Source organism: Cololabis saira, chromosome 6 (genome assembly GCF_033807715.1).
Source record: "Cololabis saira isolate AMF1-May2022 chromosome 6, fColSai1.1, whole genome shotgun sequence".
Lineage (NCBI taxonomy): Eukaryota > Metazoa > Chordata > Actinopteri > Beloniformes > Belonidae > Cololabis > Cololabis saira.
In genome coordinates this window covers 46,412,413-46,432,412 of record NC_084592.1, presented here as the reverse complement: position 1 = coordinate 46,432,412, position 20,000 = coordinate 46,412,413, and the positions used below count along the sequence as shown (strand labels likewise).

The 20,000-nt window shown below is 40.1% G+C and overlaps 1 protein-coding gene across 1 annotated transcript in view; it reads right to left on the bottom strand.

The window, feature by feature from the left end:
* Positions 1–20,000, bottom strand: part of dachd (dachshund d) — a 246,610-nt gene that overhangs the window by 31,380 nt on the left and 195,230 nt on the right. The window contains 5 exon segments of the mRNA XM_061724211.1: positions 14,444–14,575; positions 16,028–16,173; positions 17,086–17,105; positions 17,107–17,232; positions 17,234–17,259. Of these exon segments, the coding sequence (XP_061580195.1) occupies positions 14,444–14,575; positions 16,028–16,173; positions 17,086–17,105; positions 17,107–17,232; positions 17,234–17,259 (450 nt within the window).

The following is a 20,000-nucleotide window of genomic DNA, read 5'->3' as shown; positions in this document are numbered from 1 at the left end:
GGCAAGCGCTTGGCCCTGGCATGTCGGCCCAGCGTCGCTTAATTACTGTTTACATGTAAATATTAAATTATACAAACAACCGCGGCAGAATGTCTACCCCAAAAAATACAGAAATACATATTCAGGGTCAACCTTATCTGTCCGCAACAGTTGCCGCCTGTGCCTGCCTGCTCGGATGCGAATCGTTTTGAATCGCAAATTCGCCCCGCATTGTACATAATCTTCATAATTGTTTAATGCTGTTGTTCCAAGGGCATCCAGGTAAATATGTTTCCCCTTCATCTGCATAATAGCAGATGCTCAGATATGTAAAATCAAATCTTGTTTTCTCGGGGAGGAAGAACAAACGGAGGAGGGGAGCTTTTTTTAATCGGGACGTTTTCTTCCTTCAGTCAAGGCGGACGGATGAAGTGTTGCCGTGGCAAAGGTGAAAATTCGGACGCTTATTGCTCGGCCGAATTTTATCGTAGAGACATCGTTCAAATTTACAGACACTCGGCCAGATTGGCACTAAAGGACCGTACAACCTCATCATGGTAATTATTACGGTTGTTGCGATATTTAACTTTCAATTTAAAAATAATTTCCATTTTATTTTGGACGCTTGTTGCTAGGCAACGGTTTATCGTACAGCCATCATTACAACATTGACAAACCCGGGACGCGTTGTACTACAACGTATTTTAGTCCCATCATATTAGCTATTATGCTTTTTGAGATATTTAACTATTCTAATTGTCAAGCTAACGGAAATTTGGACGCTTGTTGCTCGGCAACACGATAACATGAGACATGAGGGGGGGTGACATCCACTGCCAATCCAGGAAACAAGAACACATTGAGGCACACGTCAATAACTGGAAATCTGCAACAAAAACCATAAAAGAAACACAAAACCTACACGGAGCCGACCAAAACACGAGCAGCGATCGACCCAAATCTCGAGATCTGAACACAGTCTGAGCTAAGCTACCGCTAACTAACCCCAAAACTACAGAGCGTGCAGGTGAACAAGCCAGTGTGTGTGTGTGTGTGCGTGTATGTATATGATCATGCGTGTGTGTGTGTGTGTGTGTGTGTGTGTGTGTGTGTGTGTGTGTGTGAGCGTGTATATGTATCTGTGCATGTATGAATATATATATATATATATATATATATATATATATATATATATATATATGTGTGTGCGTGTGTGTGTATATGTCTATGTGGCTATGTGTATGTATGTGTGTGCGTGTGCGTGTGTGTGTGTGTGTGTGTGGGTGTGTGTGTAATAATCAAAGCTCCACGTGTATCTATAGTGGGGGAGGGGGGGAGCAACCCCGCCACCCGCGAGACCAGAGGCCGACACGGAAGAACCCGGAACCCAGGCCACCAGCAACCCCATAGAGGGGAGAAGTAGGAGGGAGGCCCGGCCCCCCCCATCGAGTAATAACCATCTTTGTATAGTAATAATATCAATAAATTATTAAATAAAAAAAAACAGTACCACCTTAAACACAACCAGTACCACCTTAAACACAACCAGTACCTTAAACACAACCAGTACCACCTTAAACACAACCAGTACAACCTTAAACACAACCAGTACCACCTTAAACACAACCAGTACCACCTTAAACACAACCAGTACCACCTTAAACACAACCGGTACCACCTTAAACACAACCAGTACCACCTTAAACACAACCAGAACCACCTTAAACACAACCGGTACCACCTTAAACACAATCAGTACCACCTTAAACACAACCAGTACCACCTTAAACACAACCACTACACCCCCAAACCAAAGCAGCGAGGGGGATGAATGGGCAGTAGAGATTTTCTGGTTGTTTAATGCTGTTGTTCCAAGGGCATCCAGGTAAACATGTTTCCCCTTCATCTGCATAATAGCAGATGCTCAGATATGTAAAACGAATCTTGTTTTCTCGGGGAGGAAGAACAAACGGAGGTGGGGAGCTTTTTTATCGTGGACGTTTCTTGCTCCAGTCAAGGCGGACAGATGATTGCTTTGATTGCAGAGCAGAGCGGTGTGTTCGCTGCGTTTTTCCACGGCCGTCCAGAGTTGCCGGAGCGCCGACTGTGCATCTCCGGGACGGCTGAGTAAAGCACTTGTTCATTTGCAGTGAAGGGTAACATGAAACAGGCCTCAGCCCTCTGATGGACAGCCAGATTTCACCTTTGCCAGTGAATGATAATGCATTATTAAATTTGCCTCCTCTGCTCACTAGATACACTTAGCTGACCACAGCATATTTATCTCCCCATCCGAGCCTCACGTCTTGGCAGGAGAAAGCATTCTGTCACTTTTGAGGCATTTCAAAGATTAAAAAGAACCTCTCTCTTTTCAACGTCCCTAAAAGCATCCCCCACTTTTCTTTTTTTTTCCCAGCGAAATGTGATTAAGCAGGAGATGGTGTCACGCAATGGAACATTCATGAGGAGGAGAACAAATATCCAAATGAACTCCCGTGTCCTGGAGGAATCGCCGCTCTGCACCATCAGCATCTCCCTCACACGGAGCCGGAGCGCTCGGGAAAATGTGATTGATCCTCTATTGAATTATTTTTTTGCACTCTTTCATTTCAACAGGACGCACTGACAAGTTGTTTGATCATAAAGCATTATTGTCTGCCAAGTCACATTTCAGGGTTGTGATGGCTAATGATCTCGCCTCCCGACTTAAGGGAAAGTCAGGTAGTCAGCATGTGTTTGAAGCCGCGACTGCGAAGCCAAGGACATCGGGAGGACTGTAGCGGAAAAAAAACACACCACGGCGCATTAAAGGAGGGGGGGATGAAGAGAAGGAGCTTACGGTGAACATAGCAAACTTTTTTAATGATATTACGGAGAGATGCCGTCTGAAATATTTACATCGTAAGAAAGCGATGCCGGAACTTTTTGCCTCACGAAAGTCCCCGGCCGACCGGCCGTTTTATCATCGCCTATACATATGCAAAAGAAGGACTACAAAGGAGGAGAGTCACTTTTTAGGTCTTTTTCATCTTTTATCAGATAAAAATCAGCGTCCACAGGTCCGTGTAGCGAAAGTAGATTTACTTCCTTACACTATTTAACCATTGTACTGTCTTTGGATCAAGGAAGGAGGAATGGAAGAAGAGAGGAAATAAGGAAGGAAGGAAGGAAGGAAGGAAGGAAGGAAGGAAGGAAGGAAGGAAGGAAGGAAGGAAGGAAGGAAGGAAGGAAGGAAGGGAGAAAAGATGGAAGGAAGGGAGGAAAGAAGGGAGGAATGAAGGAAAGAAGGGAAAAAAGAAGGGAGGAAAGGAGGAAGGAAGGAAGGAAGGAAGGAAGGAAGGAAGGAAGGAAGGAAGGAAGGAAGGAAGGAAGGAAGGGAGGAAAGGAGGAAGGAAGGAAGGGAAAAAAGAAGGAAGGAAGGGAGGAAAGAAGGGAGGAATGAAGGAAGGAAGGAAGGAAGGGAAAAAAGAAGGAAGGAAAGGAGGAAGGAAGGAAGGAAAGAAGGAAGGGAGGAAAGAAGGGAGGAAGGGAAAAAAGAAGGGAGGAAAGAAGGAAGGAAGGAAGGAAGGAAGGGAAAAAAGAAGGAAGGAAGGCAGGAAAGAAGGAAGGAAGGAAGGAAGGAAGGTAGGAAAGAAGGAAAGAAGGGAGAAAAGAAATAAAGGAAGGGAGGAAAGAAGGAAGGAAAGGAGAAAAGAAGGAAGGAAAGGAGGGAGGAAGGAAGGAAGGAAGGAAGGAAGGAAGGAAGGAAGGAAGGAAGGAAGGAAGGAAGGAAGGAAGGAAGGGAAAAAAGAAGGAAGGAAAGAAGGGAAGGAGAAAAGAAGGAAGGAAAGAAAGAAGGGTGGAAGGGAAAAAGGAAGGGAGGAAAGGAGAAAACAAGGAAAGAATGTACGAAGGAAGGAAGGAAGGAAGGAAGGAAGGAAGGAAGGAAGGAAGGAAGGAAGGAAGGAAGGAAGGAAGGAAGGAAGGAAGGAAGGAAGGAAGGAAGGAAGGAAGGAAGGAAGGAAGGAGCAAAGAAGGAACAGGATAATTAGGTAATTTTGACCCAAAGACAGTTTAAGACAGGGTTAAGAAGTTTTTTTGTGGATTTGTACTTTACTTGTTTTTTTTGTAATCCTGTATTTGACCCGGTCTTTGTACATTTTGACCGTATAGAAACGTAATTCTTGCCATTGTAAGAATGAGATGAACCTGCTGTACTGCACTGCAAAAACTCAAAATCTTAACAAATATAACGAATATTTGTCTTATTTCTAGTTAAAATGTCTCAGTTTTAGTCAAAAACTTAAAACAAGACTAATCACTGGAAAAAACAACAATTTTCACCTGTTTCCAGTAGATTTACACTTGAAATAAGTAGAAAAATCTGCCGGTGGAACAAGATTTTTTTGCTTGTAATGAAGATAAATCTTGTCCCACTGGCAGATTTTTCTACTTATTTCAAGTGAAAATTTACTTGAAAAAGTAAATTTTGTAAAATGTAAAAAGTTATTTTTCTGGTGATGACTCTTGTTTTAAGTGTAATGAGACTGAAAATGAAACATTTTAACTAGAAATAAGACAAATATTCCTGGTAAGATTTTGAGTTTTTGCAGTGTACTGCCCTTACTTTTTAAAAGGAACCCTGGCTATTAAGACATGTAGTCCCTAATTAGCCACAATTGTTCTCTTATACTAAAATATGTTGTTAGAAACACATAAAATAATCTAATTGCTTTAAAAATCTACAATGTTTATCACATATTCTGTTTTGCCCCGCCTGTGTCCCATCTGCACTGATTGTCTGCACCTGTGTCTCGTTATCCCCTGTGTATATCTGGTCTTGTCATTCCCTTGCTCCTTGTGGTTCCGTACTGTGTTTTCCTCCATGTCTCCTGCCAAGTTATTGCTTAAGTTTTTTGATCACTGTTTTTTGATCCTGCCAAGCAGCGCTTTTGGTTTTTGTAAATAAACCCTTTTTTTGTTGAGCTCCTGCCTCTCGCTCTCCTGCATCTGGGTCCTCACCACACCAGTCGTGACGGTTATCTACTGTTTAATTGTGTCTTGCCGCTTTTAATGTTGATGTAAAGCATTTTGAATTACCTTGTGTTGAATTGTGCTATAATAAACCTATGGGTGACTTTAACCTTTACCAAAGTCTTTTTCAGTCATGGTATTTCTACTCTTACTTAGTTACTTTTTCCAAGTGCTTTATACAAGGGCGTGGCGAATTAGAGCGATTATCTCTGTGCGTTTATCAGGTATGAGAGGAAGCGCGTGGAGGTGACATAATCCACCGCAGGCGTCCATTTGTGCATTACCAGCATCTCCTGTTGTGTCAACAATCCACACAACATTTACCGGGGGAAGTGCAAATATCACGTTACCAATGATTCACCCGCTTTTAAAATATGGTTTACAGAGTCGGCTTACACGCTGCAGCCCGGCAGGACTGGAGTAGTAAAATAAAATCAGGGGGGATGGTGGATTTTATCATATGGGGACAGATAATTTGTGCTGATTACAAATAATATAATATATTACAAATAATAGCAGTGACCAAAACAGCTGCAGAAATACTGCAGGAATGACATAGCAGCAGTTAAATGCAGCCTTCTGTAAGCTTTAAATATCCACTGGGCTTACATCAAATACATCAAAACACAACAATAAAAAACACTTTTCTGAACTTATCAATATGACTCTGTCCTTCACAGGATAAGTTAAATGGATCACTGCAAAAACTCACAATCTTATCAAGAATATTTGTCTTATTTCTAGTTAAAATGTCTCTCAGAGGAACTGAAGATCTCTCCGGAGGAGAACCGGGGTTCTGCCAATTTCTGCCAATTGCTTTGCCAAAAAATGCTACCTAATGGTTTTCTGCCTTTGTAGAGCTACAATTTTACTGTGTTTTACTCCCTAAACCACTTCCTTTACTGCGTTTTACCGTGTTTTACTCCCTAAACCACTTCCTTTACTGTGTTTTACCGTGTTTTACTCCCTAAACCACTTCCTTTACTGCGTTTTACTCCCTAAACCACTTCCTTTACTGTGTTTTACTCCCTAAACCACTTCCTTTACTGTGTTTTACCGTGTTTTACTCCCTAAACCACTTCCTTTACTGCGTTTTACTCCCTAAACCACTTCCTTTACCGTGTTTTACTCCCTAAACCACTTCCTTTACTGTGTTTTACCGTGTTTTACTCCCTAAACCACTTCCTTTACTGCGTTTTACTCCCTAAACCACTTCCTTTACTGCGTTTTACTCCCTAAACCACTTCCTTTACTGCGTTTTACTCCCTAAACCACTTCCTTTACTGTGTTTTACTCCCTAAACGACTTCCTTTACTGTGTTTTACTCCCTAAACCACTTCCTTTACCGTGTTTTACTCCCTAAACCACTTCCTTTACCGTGTTTTACTCCCTAAACCACTTCCTTTACTGTGTTTTACTCCCTAAACCACTTCCTTTACTGTGTTTTACTCCCTAAACCACTTCCTTTACTGTGTTTTACTCCCTAAACCACTTCCTTTACAGCGTTTTACTCCCTAAACCACTTCCTTTACTGCGTTTTACTCCCTAAACAACTTCCTTTACTGTGTTTTACTCCCTAAACCACTTCCTTTACTGTGTTTTACTCCCTAAACCACTTCCTTTACTGTGTTTTACTCCCTAAACCACTTTACTGTGTTTTACTCCCTAAACCACTTCCTTTACTGTGTTTTACTCCCTAACCCATTTCCTTTTCCCCCCAAGAGGTCCTTGTCTCTTGCCGCCATTGTAAATACACTGCAAAAACTCAAAATCTTACCAAGAATATTTGTCTTATTTCTAGTTAAAATGTCTCATTTTAGTCAAAAGAAATCTCATTACACTTAAAACTAGAGTCATTACCAGAAAAATAACTTGTTATTTGACAATTTTCACCTGTTTCAAGAACATTTTCACTTGAAATAAGTAGAAAAATCTGCCAGTGGAACAAGATTTAAAAAAATCTTGTTCCACTGGCAGATTTTTCTACTTATTTCAAGTGAAAATCTACTTGAAACAGGTGAAAATTGTTGTTTTTTTTCCAGTGATGAGTCTTCTTTTAAGTGTAATGAGATTTTTTGACTAAAAATGAGACATTTTAATTAGAAATTACTCAAAAAAAATTTTTGCAATTTTTTTTTGCTTATAATAAGAAGATAAATCTTGTTCCACTGGCAGATTTTTCTACTTATTTCAAGTGAAAATTTACTTGAAACAGGTGAAAATTGTCAAATAAGTTATTTTTCTGGTGATGACTCTAAATGTTGAAATAGCAGTAAAACCACATTCATTGATGAAATGACATAAGGGATGGAAAGGAGGGATGGCAGTTTTACAGGGGGGATGATTTGGACCGTTTTTATTTCAGGGGGGGATGATTTGGACCGTTTTTATTTCAGGGGGGGATGATTTGGACCGTTTTTATTTCAGGGGGGATGATTTGGACCGTTTTTATTTCAGGGGGGGATGATTTTTACCGTTTTTAATTCAGGGGGGGATGATTTGGACCATTTTTATTTCAGGGGGGGATGATTTGGACCGTTTTTATTTCAGGGGGGGATGATTTTTATCGTTTTTATTTCAGGGGGGGATGATTTGGACCATTTTTATTTCAGGGGGGGATGATTTTTATCGTTTTTATTTCAGGGGGGGATGATTTGGACCGTTTTTATTTCAGGGGGGGATGATTTGGACCGTTTTTATTTCAGAGGGGGATGATTTGGACCGTTTTTATTTCAGGGGGGATGATTTGGACAGTTTTTATTTCAGGGGGGTGATTTGGACCGTTTTTATTTCAGGGGGGATGATTTGGACCGTTTTTATTCCAGGGGGGGGTGATTTGGACCGTTTTTATTTCAGGGGGGGGTGATTTGGACCGTTTTTATTTCAGGGGGGGGTGATTTGGACCGTTTTTATTTTATTTCAGGGGGGGTGATTTGGACCGTTTTTATTTCAGGGGGGATGATTTGGACCGTTTTTATTTCAGGGGGGATGATTTGGACCGTTTTTATTTCAGGGGGGTGATTTGGACCGTTTTTATTTCAGGGGGGTGATTTGGACCGTTTTTATTTCAGGGGGGGATGATTTGGACCGTTTTTATTCCAGGGGGGGATGATTTGGACCGTTTTTATTTCAGGGGGGGATGATTTGGACCGTTTTTATTTCAGGGGGGATGATTTGGACCGTTTTTATTCCAGGGGGGATGATTTGGACCGTTTTTATTTCAGGGGAGATGATTTGGACCGTTTTTATTTTAGGGGGGATGATTTGGACCGTTTTTATTTCAGGGGGGATGATTTGGACCGTTTTTATTTCAGGGGGGGATGATTTGGACCGTTTTTATTTCAGGGGGGGGTGATTTGGACCGTTTTTATTTTATTTCAGGGGGGGTGATTTGGACCGTTTTTATTTCAGGGGGGATGATTTGGACCGTTTTTATTTCAGGGAGGGATGATTTGCACCGTTTTTATTTCAGGGGGGGATGATTTGCACCGTTTTTATTTCAGGGGGGATGATTTGAACCGTTTTTATTTCAGGGGGGATGATTTGGACCATTTTTAATCCCCCCCCTCAACTCCAGTCCTGCCCGCCGGCCTCGGGAGGAACCAACATCTTTTAAGTGCCACATGTTTGTGCAGAGAGAAACCCGCACATACGTGCCGTGCATATGGCTCTTGTTTGAAACACCTTTTTCCCCCGAGGAAATAAAATGATATCCAGCGTTTGATGTCCAGAGCCGGTTTTTACAGCCAAAGGCTTCCGTTACCTTTCAAATCCCCCCCTTGTTTGTCAGATACCTGCTGTTTCACGACACAGAGGCTCGTCGGAAGTTAGCGCCGCAGACTTTTCTCCGTTTGAAGCAATTCAATTAGTCACATGTGAGACAACATTTAGCCTCCTTTTCCCCCTCACACATCAGCTAATCTGCCTTTTTTCTCAGGCAACATTTGGGGGAAAAAAATGGAGTTCAAACATCCAGGAAAAGAAAAGAAAAGAAAAGAAAAGAAACACCATCTGGTTGATTCTCCGCACAGAAGTGACACAAGTTTGGAAACTGTCTGTTTTTAAGCTACAACAAAAAGCGTTTGTCCTTCGTCGGCAGAGACGACGTGTCTAAGTTTTCATGCGTTTTGTCCGTTCGTTTACACCAAAACGAAGCTCAAATTCACCAAAAACCATCATTTCTGAAAACTCCGGCCAAAGTGTAGATTTTTAAAACCTCCGTCTTCACGTTTGCTTGTAAACGGAGAGAAACGGACATTTATTCTTCAGAACGTCACATTATGAGACAGAAACGTCACCAGCGTCATGAGTGACACCTGTGGTTACAATTAGTTTGTAACCGTCAATATTTTCTTGTATTTTACCTGTTTTATATTCTAAAGTCACACTTAAAAGTAACCGTGACCACACATTTTAACGTTTTTCATGACTTAAGTTGCTGAAAATTTCACTCTATTTACTCCGTTGGCTTTCTGTCTCTTTTAGAATTGATCCTAAACTTGTACACTGCAAAAACTCAAAATCTTAACAAGAATGTTTGTCTTATTTCTAGTTAAAATGTCTCATTTTAGTCAAAAAAATCTCATTACACTTAAAACAAGACTCATCACTGGAAAAAACAACAATTTTCACCTGTTTCAAGTAGATTTTCACTTAAAATAAGTAGAAAAATCTGCCAGTGGAACAAGATTTTTTTTGCTTGTAATGAGAAGATAAATCTTGTTCCACTGGCAGATTTTTCTACTTATTTCAAGTGAAAATTTACTTGAAACAGGTGAAAATTGTCAAATAACAAGTTATTTTTCTGGTGATGACTCTTGTTTTAAGTGTAATGAGATTTTTTTGACTAAAAATGAGACATTTTAACTAGAAATAAGACAAATATTTCTGGTAAGATTTGGAGTTTTTACAGTGTAAACGGAGAGAAACGGACATTTATTCTTCAGAACGTCACATTATGAGACAGAAACGTCACCAGCGTCATGAGTGACACCTGTGGTTACAATTAGTTTGTAACCGTCAATATTTTCTTGTATTTTACCTGTTTTATATTCTAAAGTCACACTTAAAAGTAACTCCACTTCTCTGTCACTCCAAACCAAAGACTCTGGTTCATCTTGGAAGTAACTGGAAGTTACTCGTGTCATTTGTTGATGTTTTTTTCCAGCTCAGACGTCGTCTCGGAGGCGTCTGGATATTTTAAATATATATTTTAAATAGTCTCCATACGAGGAGAAGGCGCCCCTGCTCCCCCCCCGAGCTCCTCCAAGAAGAAGAAGCATTTCAAGAGATTAATTTAATGCTCTGCCAGGACCATAAAGATCAAACAAGTGGAGAGATATCATTAAACCATTGGAATGTTATCTCATTTATCTAAACAAACTGATGCGATGAACAAGCCTAATTAAAAAGCTCACCATAAACAAAGGCCTTTCCCCTCCTTCACAATGTTTTATTAATCTAATGCATCGTGTATCATATCATTACAGTTCAATATTTCTATCATTAATTTTATTCCCTTCACTTAAAGCTTTTATTGGAATTACTTTGGTTATTAGTTGCTTCTAATGTATTGTTACCTCTGTATCTTGCACGCTACAATCTCTTCTTATCTCGCCGGCATAAAAACCTGTGCATGTTATTCAAATTGCCTCATTTATTATGATAGCTTCCTCATGTAAATTGTGCTGACTGCTCGCCCTTGCACAGTCCTCATTAGACTAATGAAAACCTTCAAACGAAAAAACTAAACAACCTGCCAAATAAAGGTCCGGGGTTATTATGAAAATTACAACTGTGGGAGCCGGGAGAAGCTCTCTTCATTAATTCATGCTCAGCAAATTGGTAACTAATTTAGTTGCACTCCTCTGCATTAATGGGTTATTTTATAAAAATGTTTTTTTTTCCGCAGCGCCGAGACCTCTGGTGCAGCGACGCGCCGGAGAGAGCTCGGAATCCTAATCAAGTCCGGCGACATATTAGGAATTGACAATCCGGGGAGATAATACGGCCGGTGTTTGCGGGTCAAAACCGGTTGGATTTAGCGCCGCGTCGGCGTTCTCCTCCAGCCTGGTGGAGAAATTTGTGTTGATTATGGGAAGTCACTTCAGCCCAGATCTGGAGAAAATATCCGGCTGATTTACATGTATGCACACTGCAAAAACTCTAATCCTAACAAGAATATTTGTCTTATTTCTAGTTAAAATGTCTCATTTTTAGTCAAAATAAATCTCATTACACTTAAAACAAGACCCATCACTGGAAAAAACAATAATTTTCACCTGTTTCAAGTAGATTTTCACTTAAAAGAAGATAAATCTTGTCCCACTGGCAGATCTTTCTACTTATTTTAAGTGAAAATTTACTTGAAACAGGTGAAAATTGTCAAATAACAAGTTATTTTTCTGGTAATGACTCATAATGTGACGTTCTGAAGCCTAAATGTCCGTTTCTCTCTGTTTACACTGCAAAAACTCAAAATCTTACCAGGAATATTTGTCTTATTTCTAGTTAAAATGTCTCATTTTTAGTCAAAAACATCTCGTTACACTTAAAACAAGAGTCATTACCAGAAAAATAAATTGTTATTTGACAATTTTCACCTGTTTCAAGTAAATTTTCACTTGAAATAAGTAGAAAAATCTGCCAATGGGACAACATTTATCTTCTTATTACAAGCAAAAAAATGTTAACGCATTCCGCATTTTAACTAGAAATAAGACAAATATTCTAATATTCTAATTAAAATGTTTCATTTTTAGTCAAGAAATCTCATTACACTTAAAACAAGACTCATCACTGGAAAAAACAACATTTTTCACCTGTTTCAAGTAGATTTTCACTTAAAATAAGTAGAAAAATCTGCCAGTGGAACAAGATTGTTTTGCTTGTAATGAGAAGATAAATCTTGTTCCACTGGCAGATTTTTCTACTTATTTCAAGTGAAAATTTACTTGAAACAGGTGAAAATTGTCAAATAACAAGTTATTTTTCTGGTAATGAGTGTTGTTTTAAGTGTAATGAGATTTTTTGACTAAAAATGAGATATTTTAACTAGAAATAAGACAAATATTCCTGGTAAAATTTTGAGTTTTACAGTGCAGGCGACTCCTGTCTCCGTCTCTGTTTTTCTTTATTTTCGAACACACAAAATGTTTTAAACGCAGGCGCTTCGGTTTGACGGCTTCTGACCTGGAAACTGGGTTAATTATGAGCGTTTTCTGCTCCTGATTGAGGTGTAAACGCTGATCCTGAGAAACCGACCACTTCCACACTGGTTTAAATGTCATTATCATCCCAGTCCGTCCACATCGCCTACTCCACCTGGGTGTTTTAATCCTGTTTATAGCAACTTAACCCTAGAATGAGTTTCTGAGACCTTTGTAGCTTCCTCTTAATCAAAAAAGGAGAAAAAAGTTTCATACAAACCAAAATATTATAAAAAATAAGTAAATTTACCTGAAAAATAGGAAATAGGAGTCATTTTAGAAACTGTTTTAATACAAAATCTGAAGTGTTTTTGATTCCAATATATAATTAACACTTCAAATTAAAATAAATGTGTTGTTTTTTTGCCTTATTTCATATGTCAGACTTTAAAGTGTCAACAGATAAAAGAAAATACTCGTGAAATAACAAGCACAATGAAAAAATTATATTTCCAGATGAATTTTCTGATTATCCGAAAATGTCACTTTTTTGGGAAAACACAAAAAACTGTACCTGGTTGGTATCGTTAACACATAATATAGTAATATAGTCCCAAAACAGTGAAATGTATAGGGTTATCCTTAAAAAAATAGCATTCTACAAGAAAAAAACACAGTTTTTTGTGTTTTCCCAAAAAAGTGACATTTTCAGATAGGAGGTTATGTTAGGCCATCGAATTTGTCCGATACGTGAGTTAGTTGAAAACATTTAGCATCGTTGCGTCCGTCCAGCGCAAGGAGACACGAGACCCGCGGGTGCCGTTACTTCCTCCAACGTGTTCATTTACTCGATGTATCGGAGCGACAACCCTCCACTTTGTTTGATAGTTTAGGAAGTCTGTTAACTGTGACACGATCTTTAGCTGAGACGAATCCCAGGCAGCGAGATAAAAGGGGGATATCTGCAAATTAAAGGATTAACATATCTCAAACTGTTTTATCATCATTCGAGACTTCAAATCTTCCAAAAAAGTTCAGGGGATCTTGTGTTTTTATAATTATCTTTTTTCCTGAGGAGATTTAATCACCCGTCATCTGTTGCAACCCCAGTAAAGAGCCAAAGAGCTAACCTATCGCTCCGTCACAGCTTCACTGTGTGACCCCTAAAAGTTTATTTTGAAGCCAAACTTTTATTTGTCTCAAGTGGCAGCGTAAACTTTCAGTTTGAGCAACTGGAAAACATCTAAAATGTGAAAGAGCTGTTGTGCGATCGACTGTACTCATAGATTTAGCAAGAAATCAGAGTTATCGTTTTACAGACTGACGAAAAATAAGCTTAAGAGAGACAAATGGATCTCTGCAATTCACAGAAACAACTGGATTCCAGGCACCGAAACGTGGATTTGCGGTTCTCATTTTGTATCAGGTAATGTTGGATATGGGTAGCTAACGTTAAACGGTCAAATCATAAAGTTCGGTGTCCTCATCACTTTAATTTCTACAACAAATCCTGCCTTGAAGTCGGACCAAGCGTCAAGACTTTTGTAAACCTTCAAGCTTTGCTTCGTGTATTTCCCCGGCGTAGAATTTAAGTACATAAAAATATCAGGAAACTGGATTGGTGGCCAAATATTAATGTCCATGGACCACTGGTTCTTGGTAACTGTACCAAATATTAATGTCCATGGACCACTGGTTCTTGGTAACTGTACCAAATATTAATGTCCATGGACCACTGGTTCTTGGGGTAACTGTACCAAATATTAATGTCCATGGACCACTGGTTCTTGGTAACTGTACCAAATATTAATGTCCATGGACCACTGGTTCTTGGTAACTGTACCAAATATTAATGTCCATGGACCACTGGTTCTTGGTAACTGTACCAAATATTAATGTCCATGGACCACTGGTCTTGGGGTAACTGTACGGGTCACTGTCAAGTCCAACTGACACTAATTTAAGCCCAGAATCGGCTGTTATCCCGTCTTCTCCACTAGTTGCAGACATTTTTTGCCACTTCAGCCACTCTTGTCTGCTAATGCAGATCCTGACGAAGATGGCAACCAAAATATACCACCTTGGCTCCCTGAGCAAGGCCCTTAACCCTTGTTGACCCTTCACCCTAATTGCTCCCTAGTGTCAGAATAAAGGCAGCCCACTGCTACTAGTCTAACTAGTGCTGGGTTAAAAGCAGAGGACAGATTTCAGTGTGTTTCCATGTATACTGATGAATAAAGTGATTATTAATATTATTATGATTAAGTTGGTTAAAATGCGTAGATGTCAGGTTGTGAACTGACCTTTGTCGGCGTGCATCCTCTTCAGCTCGTGGCTCATGTCGTGGGCCAGGTCGCCCTCCTTGGGCCCCGGCACGATGTTGGGGGACAAACCCAGCAGGGCCTGGTTCATGGACAGGCCGTTGTGGTGTGCGGCTGCAGGGAACCACGGATCTGTTTAGTTTAATTTAGTTTAGTTTACTGGTCCTTTCAACACAACAAAAATAAGGCAGCCAAAGTACAGGTGTAAATCGTCAGTGTAATACAAAAAAATATAATTTTTTGGTATATATACATATGCCTATGTGCATTATACCTATGTTTTATATGTATTAATCATTTTGTATTTATAGGTGCTTTTGAATTGTAATAACGTGCTCCACATTTTAATTTCTGTATCTCAGCTGTTCCACAGATTAACTCCTGTCACTAAGATCATCGTTTTTTTTAACGTTGGTTCTTGCCTTTGTTCATATATCAGGGTTCCTACGGGTGCTTGAAATCTTTGAAAGTGCTTGAATTTCAATGTTGTGTTTTCAAGGCCTGAAAAGTGCTTGAATTTTAGTTTTAAGTGCTTGAAAGTGCTTGAAATTATAACTCAAATTTCACAAAATTGGGATCAGACTGCATAGTTTAGTTATTACAAGGAGAAATAAAATCAGTGAGATGAAACAAAACTTACGGCGGAGTATTAGGGCCAAACTAAGACAAAAAAAAATGAAAATTACGAGAATAAAGTCGTAAAATTACGAGAATAAAGTCTTAATATTTTGAGAATAAAGTCGTAATATTACGAGAATAAAGTTGTAATATTAAATATATTATAAATATATAAATATAACTTCACAAGATGCTCAATATTCCTCATTTTTACACAGGGAGAAGAGTTCTCATAAATTATATTCTCGCAATGTTACGACTTTATTCTCATAATGTTACGACTTCTCATAATATTAAGACTTCATTCTCGTAATATAACGACTTTATTCTCATAAATTGCGACTTTATTCTCGCAATGTTACGACTTTATTCTCGTAATATTACGACTTTAATCTCATAATATTACGACTTTATTCTCATAATATTACGACTTTATTCTATTACGACTTTATTCTTGCAACATTATGACTTTATTCTCGTAATTTTTACGACTTTATTCTCATTATATTATTACTTTATTCTCGTAATTTCCATTTTTTTTTGTCTTAGTTTGGCCCTAATACTCCGTCGTAATAACTAGATGTTTACAGCACAATACAATGTACATAATTGGGATAAAAAGCGGAAAAAATAATTATGAGTACATATATTCCTGTAGATATTTTACCCCAGCGATAAGGTGCTTGAAGATTTTGAAAATGACCCTTGAAAGTGCTTGAAAAGTGTTTGAATTTGACCTTGAAAAAGGTGTAGGAAACCCTGATATATGTTCCTGTTAGTTCATATCTGGTAGCTTTGAGAGGAAACGGAGAGGAGCAGCTTAAGTTACAGAATTGACGAGCCAGCCAGGAGTCAAACCTAGAATCTTCTGATACTGGTCCAGTTATTTATATTGAACATTATTTACCCGTGCTCTGTTGCTACTTCGTGACAAAGAGTTACACTTACGTATCCGGTCGGAGGAGCTCTCCGTGTGGGCCGGCGAGCTGGAGACGCTGCTGCTGCGGTGGGACGACGGGTGGCTGCCGGGCCGCCGGTGGTCCTCCAGGGACGGAGCCGGGGACGGGCTGTCCGGACACGCTCCTTGCAACCCCAGCATCCACAAATACACAAACCCCCAGAAAGATAAGCACCCACACTCCAGCAGGGGAACCGGTTACCGTGACGACGCATCACATCAGCCTGAAAATTGTTATTAAGTAATTAGCCATTTTTTAATCTGTAGGGAGTTGTTCTCGTTCTCGGCGAATAATGTGATATTTAATGGTGCATAATGGTTTGCACTAATGGCTCAACAGCACCCCTAAAAAACTTCATGCCTCAAGCCCCACAATACGGTTTGCGCCATGGCCGAAACCGAACAGGAAGTACGGCCATTTTGAATTAATTGTGTAATTTTGGTGCAATTTATGCCACTTCTTCGGCCGTTTCTTCGCCCGAAACCGTAACGTGCACCCATGTGTGTTATACATCAAAATGTGCGTCTCCATCCTGCGACAACGCGCATTACTTTCTCTTTCAAAAGTGTTACCGTGGCGACGCTAGACGCCAAAAGCGCGCCCCCCCTTCATCTGATTGGTCCATATTTAATAGTTCCTACTTTCTGCCATAAGTTTTGAAAGGTGTGACATAAAGAGTCATGGGTCGTGTCATCGGACTCGGTTTTGACTCCTTCCCCTTTATTGGTGCCAAATTAGCCCCGCCCCTAAAAATGAGACATTTTAACTAGAAATAAGACAAATATTCCTGGTAAGATTTGGAGTTTTTTGCAGTGTACAAGTTTACAATCATTCTAAATGTGGACAGGAAGCCAATGGAGTGAATAGAGTGAAATTTTAAGCAACTTAAGTCAGGAAAAACATTAAAATGTTTGGTCACATTTCATAATCACAATGATGACCAATTCACATGTGTGTGTGTGTGTGTATGAATAAATAACCTCTTTTTTTGTCTTTATTTAAAAAAATACAAATTAAAAATAATAAAAAATCTAATCAAAATCTACCTTTATGACGGAGGTGACCATTGCGGGAGGGCAGGCTCTGGCCCTGCGCCGCCGCCGCCATGTTGGCGATGGTGCTGAGGTGGTTCATCTGGCTCATCGCCATGGTGACGGAGGCCGGCGGCAGGCTGACGGGGATCAGCGGGTGGGGGCATCATCATGAAGGGCAGCTCCAGGCCTGAGGAAACACACCAGGAAGGCTGTTGGTACCCAACCATGCGTGTTACGAGTGAGATACTCACGGGGGGAAACTTGCAAGCCCCATCTGAAAAACCCGCCGATTCCTGCACGATCCCCGTTAAAACCTCCGTCCAATAACAATAAAGCTCTGCAGCCCGCCGCCCATTAGAGATGGAAAAGGGAATATTTTAAGTTAATCACTTCTCGGGTATCTTTCCATGTTAACATAATACGCATAAATATTTAACTGCACGTGTTAATAATAGATACTGCTGCAATGATAATAAAAAAAAGGCCCGGGATGATAACTGTATAAACAGTCGTTCAAAGACCAAAGTTTATACAGCTATAAAGATACAGCATTATTCTGTGATGAATAAAAAAAGGGCACATTATGGAAATTGTCTCAATATTTACATACAAAAATATCTGTGTAAAAACAAGGGCAATCTAGGAAGCCATTACCCAAATGACTATTTAAACGTGCTAATGACGTCGACGCGGCGGCCGTGCGGCGATGACTTTGGGCTGATTATAGCGCTCGTATCAGGACCGGGGAAAGTTTCACCCAACAGAAGCTCCGGCTGCACAAAGATACAAGTCTGTCACAGCGTCAGAGGTTGGTACAGATATTTTAAACCGATTTAGGTCTGGCAGGAGCTTAATAAGCAAGTTTATCTGTACAGCACAATTCAACAAAAGGTAATTCAAAGAGCTTTACATCAACATTAACCCTCGTACTGTTTTTGGGTCAAAATTACCTAATTCTCCTTCCTTCTTCCCTTCCTTTTTTTTTCCCTTCCATTCCTTCCTTCCTTCCTTCCTCTTTTCTCCCTTCCTCCCTTCCTTCTTCCCTTCCTCTTTTCTCCCTTCCTTCCTTCCTTCCTTCCTTCCTTCCTTCTTTCTTCGCTTCTTCTTTTTCCCTTCCTTCCTTCCTTCCTTCCTTCCTTCCTTCCTTCCTTCCTTCCTTCCTTCCTTCCTTCCTTCCTTCCTTCCTCTGTCCTTGACCCCAAAGACGAAGCGGCAAGATACAATGAAACAGTAAATAACAAATAAAATGAAATAAAATGATAAGACAAGGAGGTAAAATAATAAAAGTTACAAGTTGGTTAAACAGTAAGGGCAGTAGATCCAGCAGGTTCATCAAATTCTTACAATGGCAAGAATTACGTTTCTATACGGTCAAACGTACAAAGATCAGATCGGGTCAAATACAGGATTACAGGCCGTTCGGTGGCGCAGTGGGTTAAGCAGGCGCTCATATACTGAGGCTACAGTCCTCCTCCTGCAGCGGTCGCGGTTTGAATCCAGCCCGCGCACCTTTGCTGCGTGTCTTCCTCGTTCTCTCTCTCTACCCCTTTCCAGTCTGCATCTCAATAAAGGGCCACTAGAGCCCAAAAAAACCTTAAAAAAAAAAAAATACAGGATTACAAAAGTAATCTGTAACAATTCATACGGTGAATTAAACCAATTGAATTATATTATATATATTATAATATTTATTGGTCTATGTACTTTGTTTATCCTGTCTGTTGCTGCTTTTTTGTACTGTATTTCTGCTTTTGTAGTAACTGTATTTTATATAATGTGTGTTTGTATCTCTTGTAAGATGACCTTGTGTGACCTGAAAGGCACCTCTAAATAAAATGAATTATTATCATTATCATTATTATTATTATCAATTTGACAATTCTACACCACCAATGTCCGTTTTCCAGGTCTTATTTCTCACAAACTGACGAGAATTACGTTTCTATACGGTCAAAACGTACAAAGACCGGGTCATACAGTATTACAAAAGAAATCAACCAATTTGACAATTCCTACGTCACCGATGCCTGCATTCAGGACTTATCCATCACTTGCAGGGTTTTCAAAAAGTATTTAATTAAAAAATGTGGGACAATTGAAGACGTTAGAAGCCTGAAAATGTAAAGAATGTCCCGTAAAGCTGCGTTCCTGGATGGTTTAATAAAAACAAGGCACCTTTAAAGGACGTGAGCGCCAACAGAAGGTCACGTAGGTGTCCCTGCTCCCCCTCCGTTCACTCCGGGGACTTTGAACTGGCAGGATCAAAAGTGAGTGTGAACGGTTTGGTCTCGTTCCTCCGACACTCACATCGCTTTAAAGAAAAAACCTCACACTCTGATCGAGCCCTCTGTTGGGTTTTTTTTTCCAATCCTTTTTTCTCTTCTTCTTCTTCTTGCAGCGCGGTTCAAGGTACGGAAGAAGAGAAAAGAGAGAAAGTCTGAAGAGTGAAAGAAAGAAGTCCACCCCCCCCCCAATCCACAAAAACAAACTCCAAGCTCCTCTTTTTCCTGACAAAACATCAGTCGCCGAAGGGCGAGGAGATCTGCAAAGAGAAGGACACCGGTGCCAAATAAAAGGACGTGAGAAGTAGCTACTCCTCGCCGTCACTCCGAGAGAGGAGCATCGATTTCCATAAGAAAGACGGCATGCGGTTTCTCAGTGGCCGGCGTTTCCCCGACGATATAAAGCAAGGGCAGATTAAAGAAGGCGGAAGCCGAGCAGCACCTTGTATCTCAGACTGAAGCTCAGACTGAATCAATTACCACTCAGCGGGCTGAGCTCAATTAAAACGCAGCGATTTGCCGAGGTGCTGATTGCCGCGGTACTTACGGTCTTGGGTTACCTATCGGCCCTTCAAGGCCACTCCAAAATTACACCCGGTCAATCAAACGCAGCTACGCGGAGATCTACACGGAGATCTACGCCTCG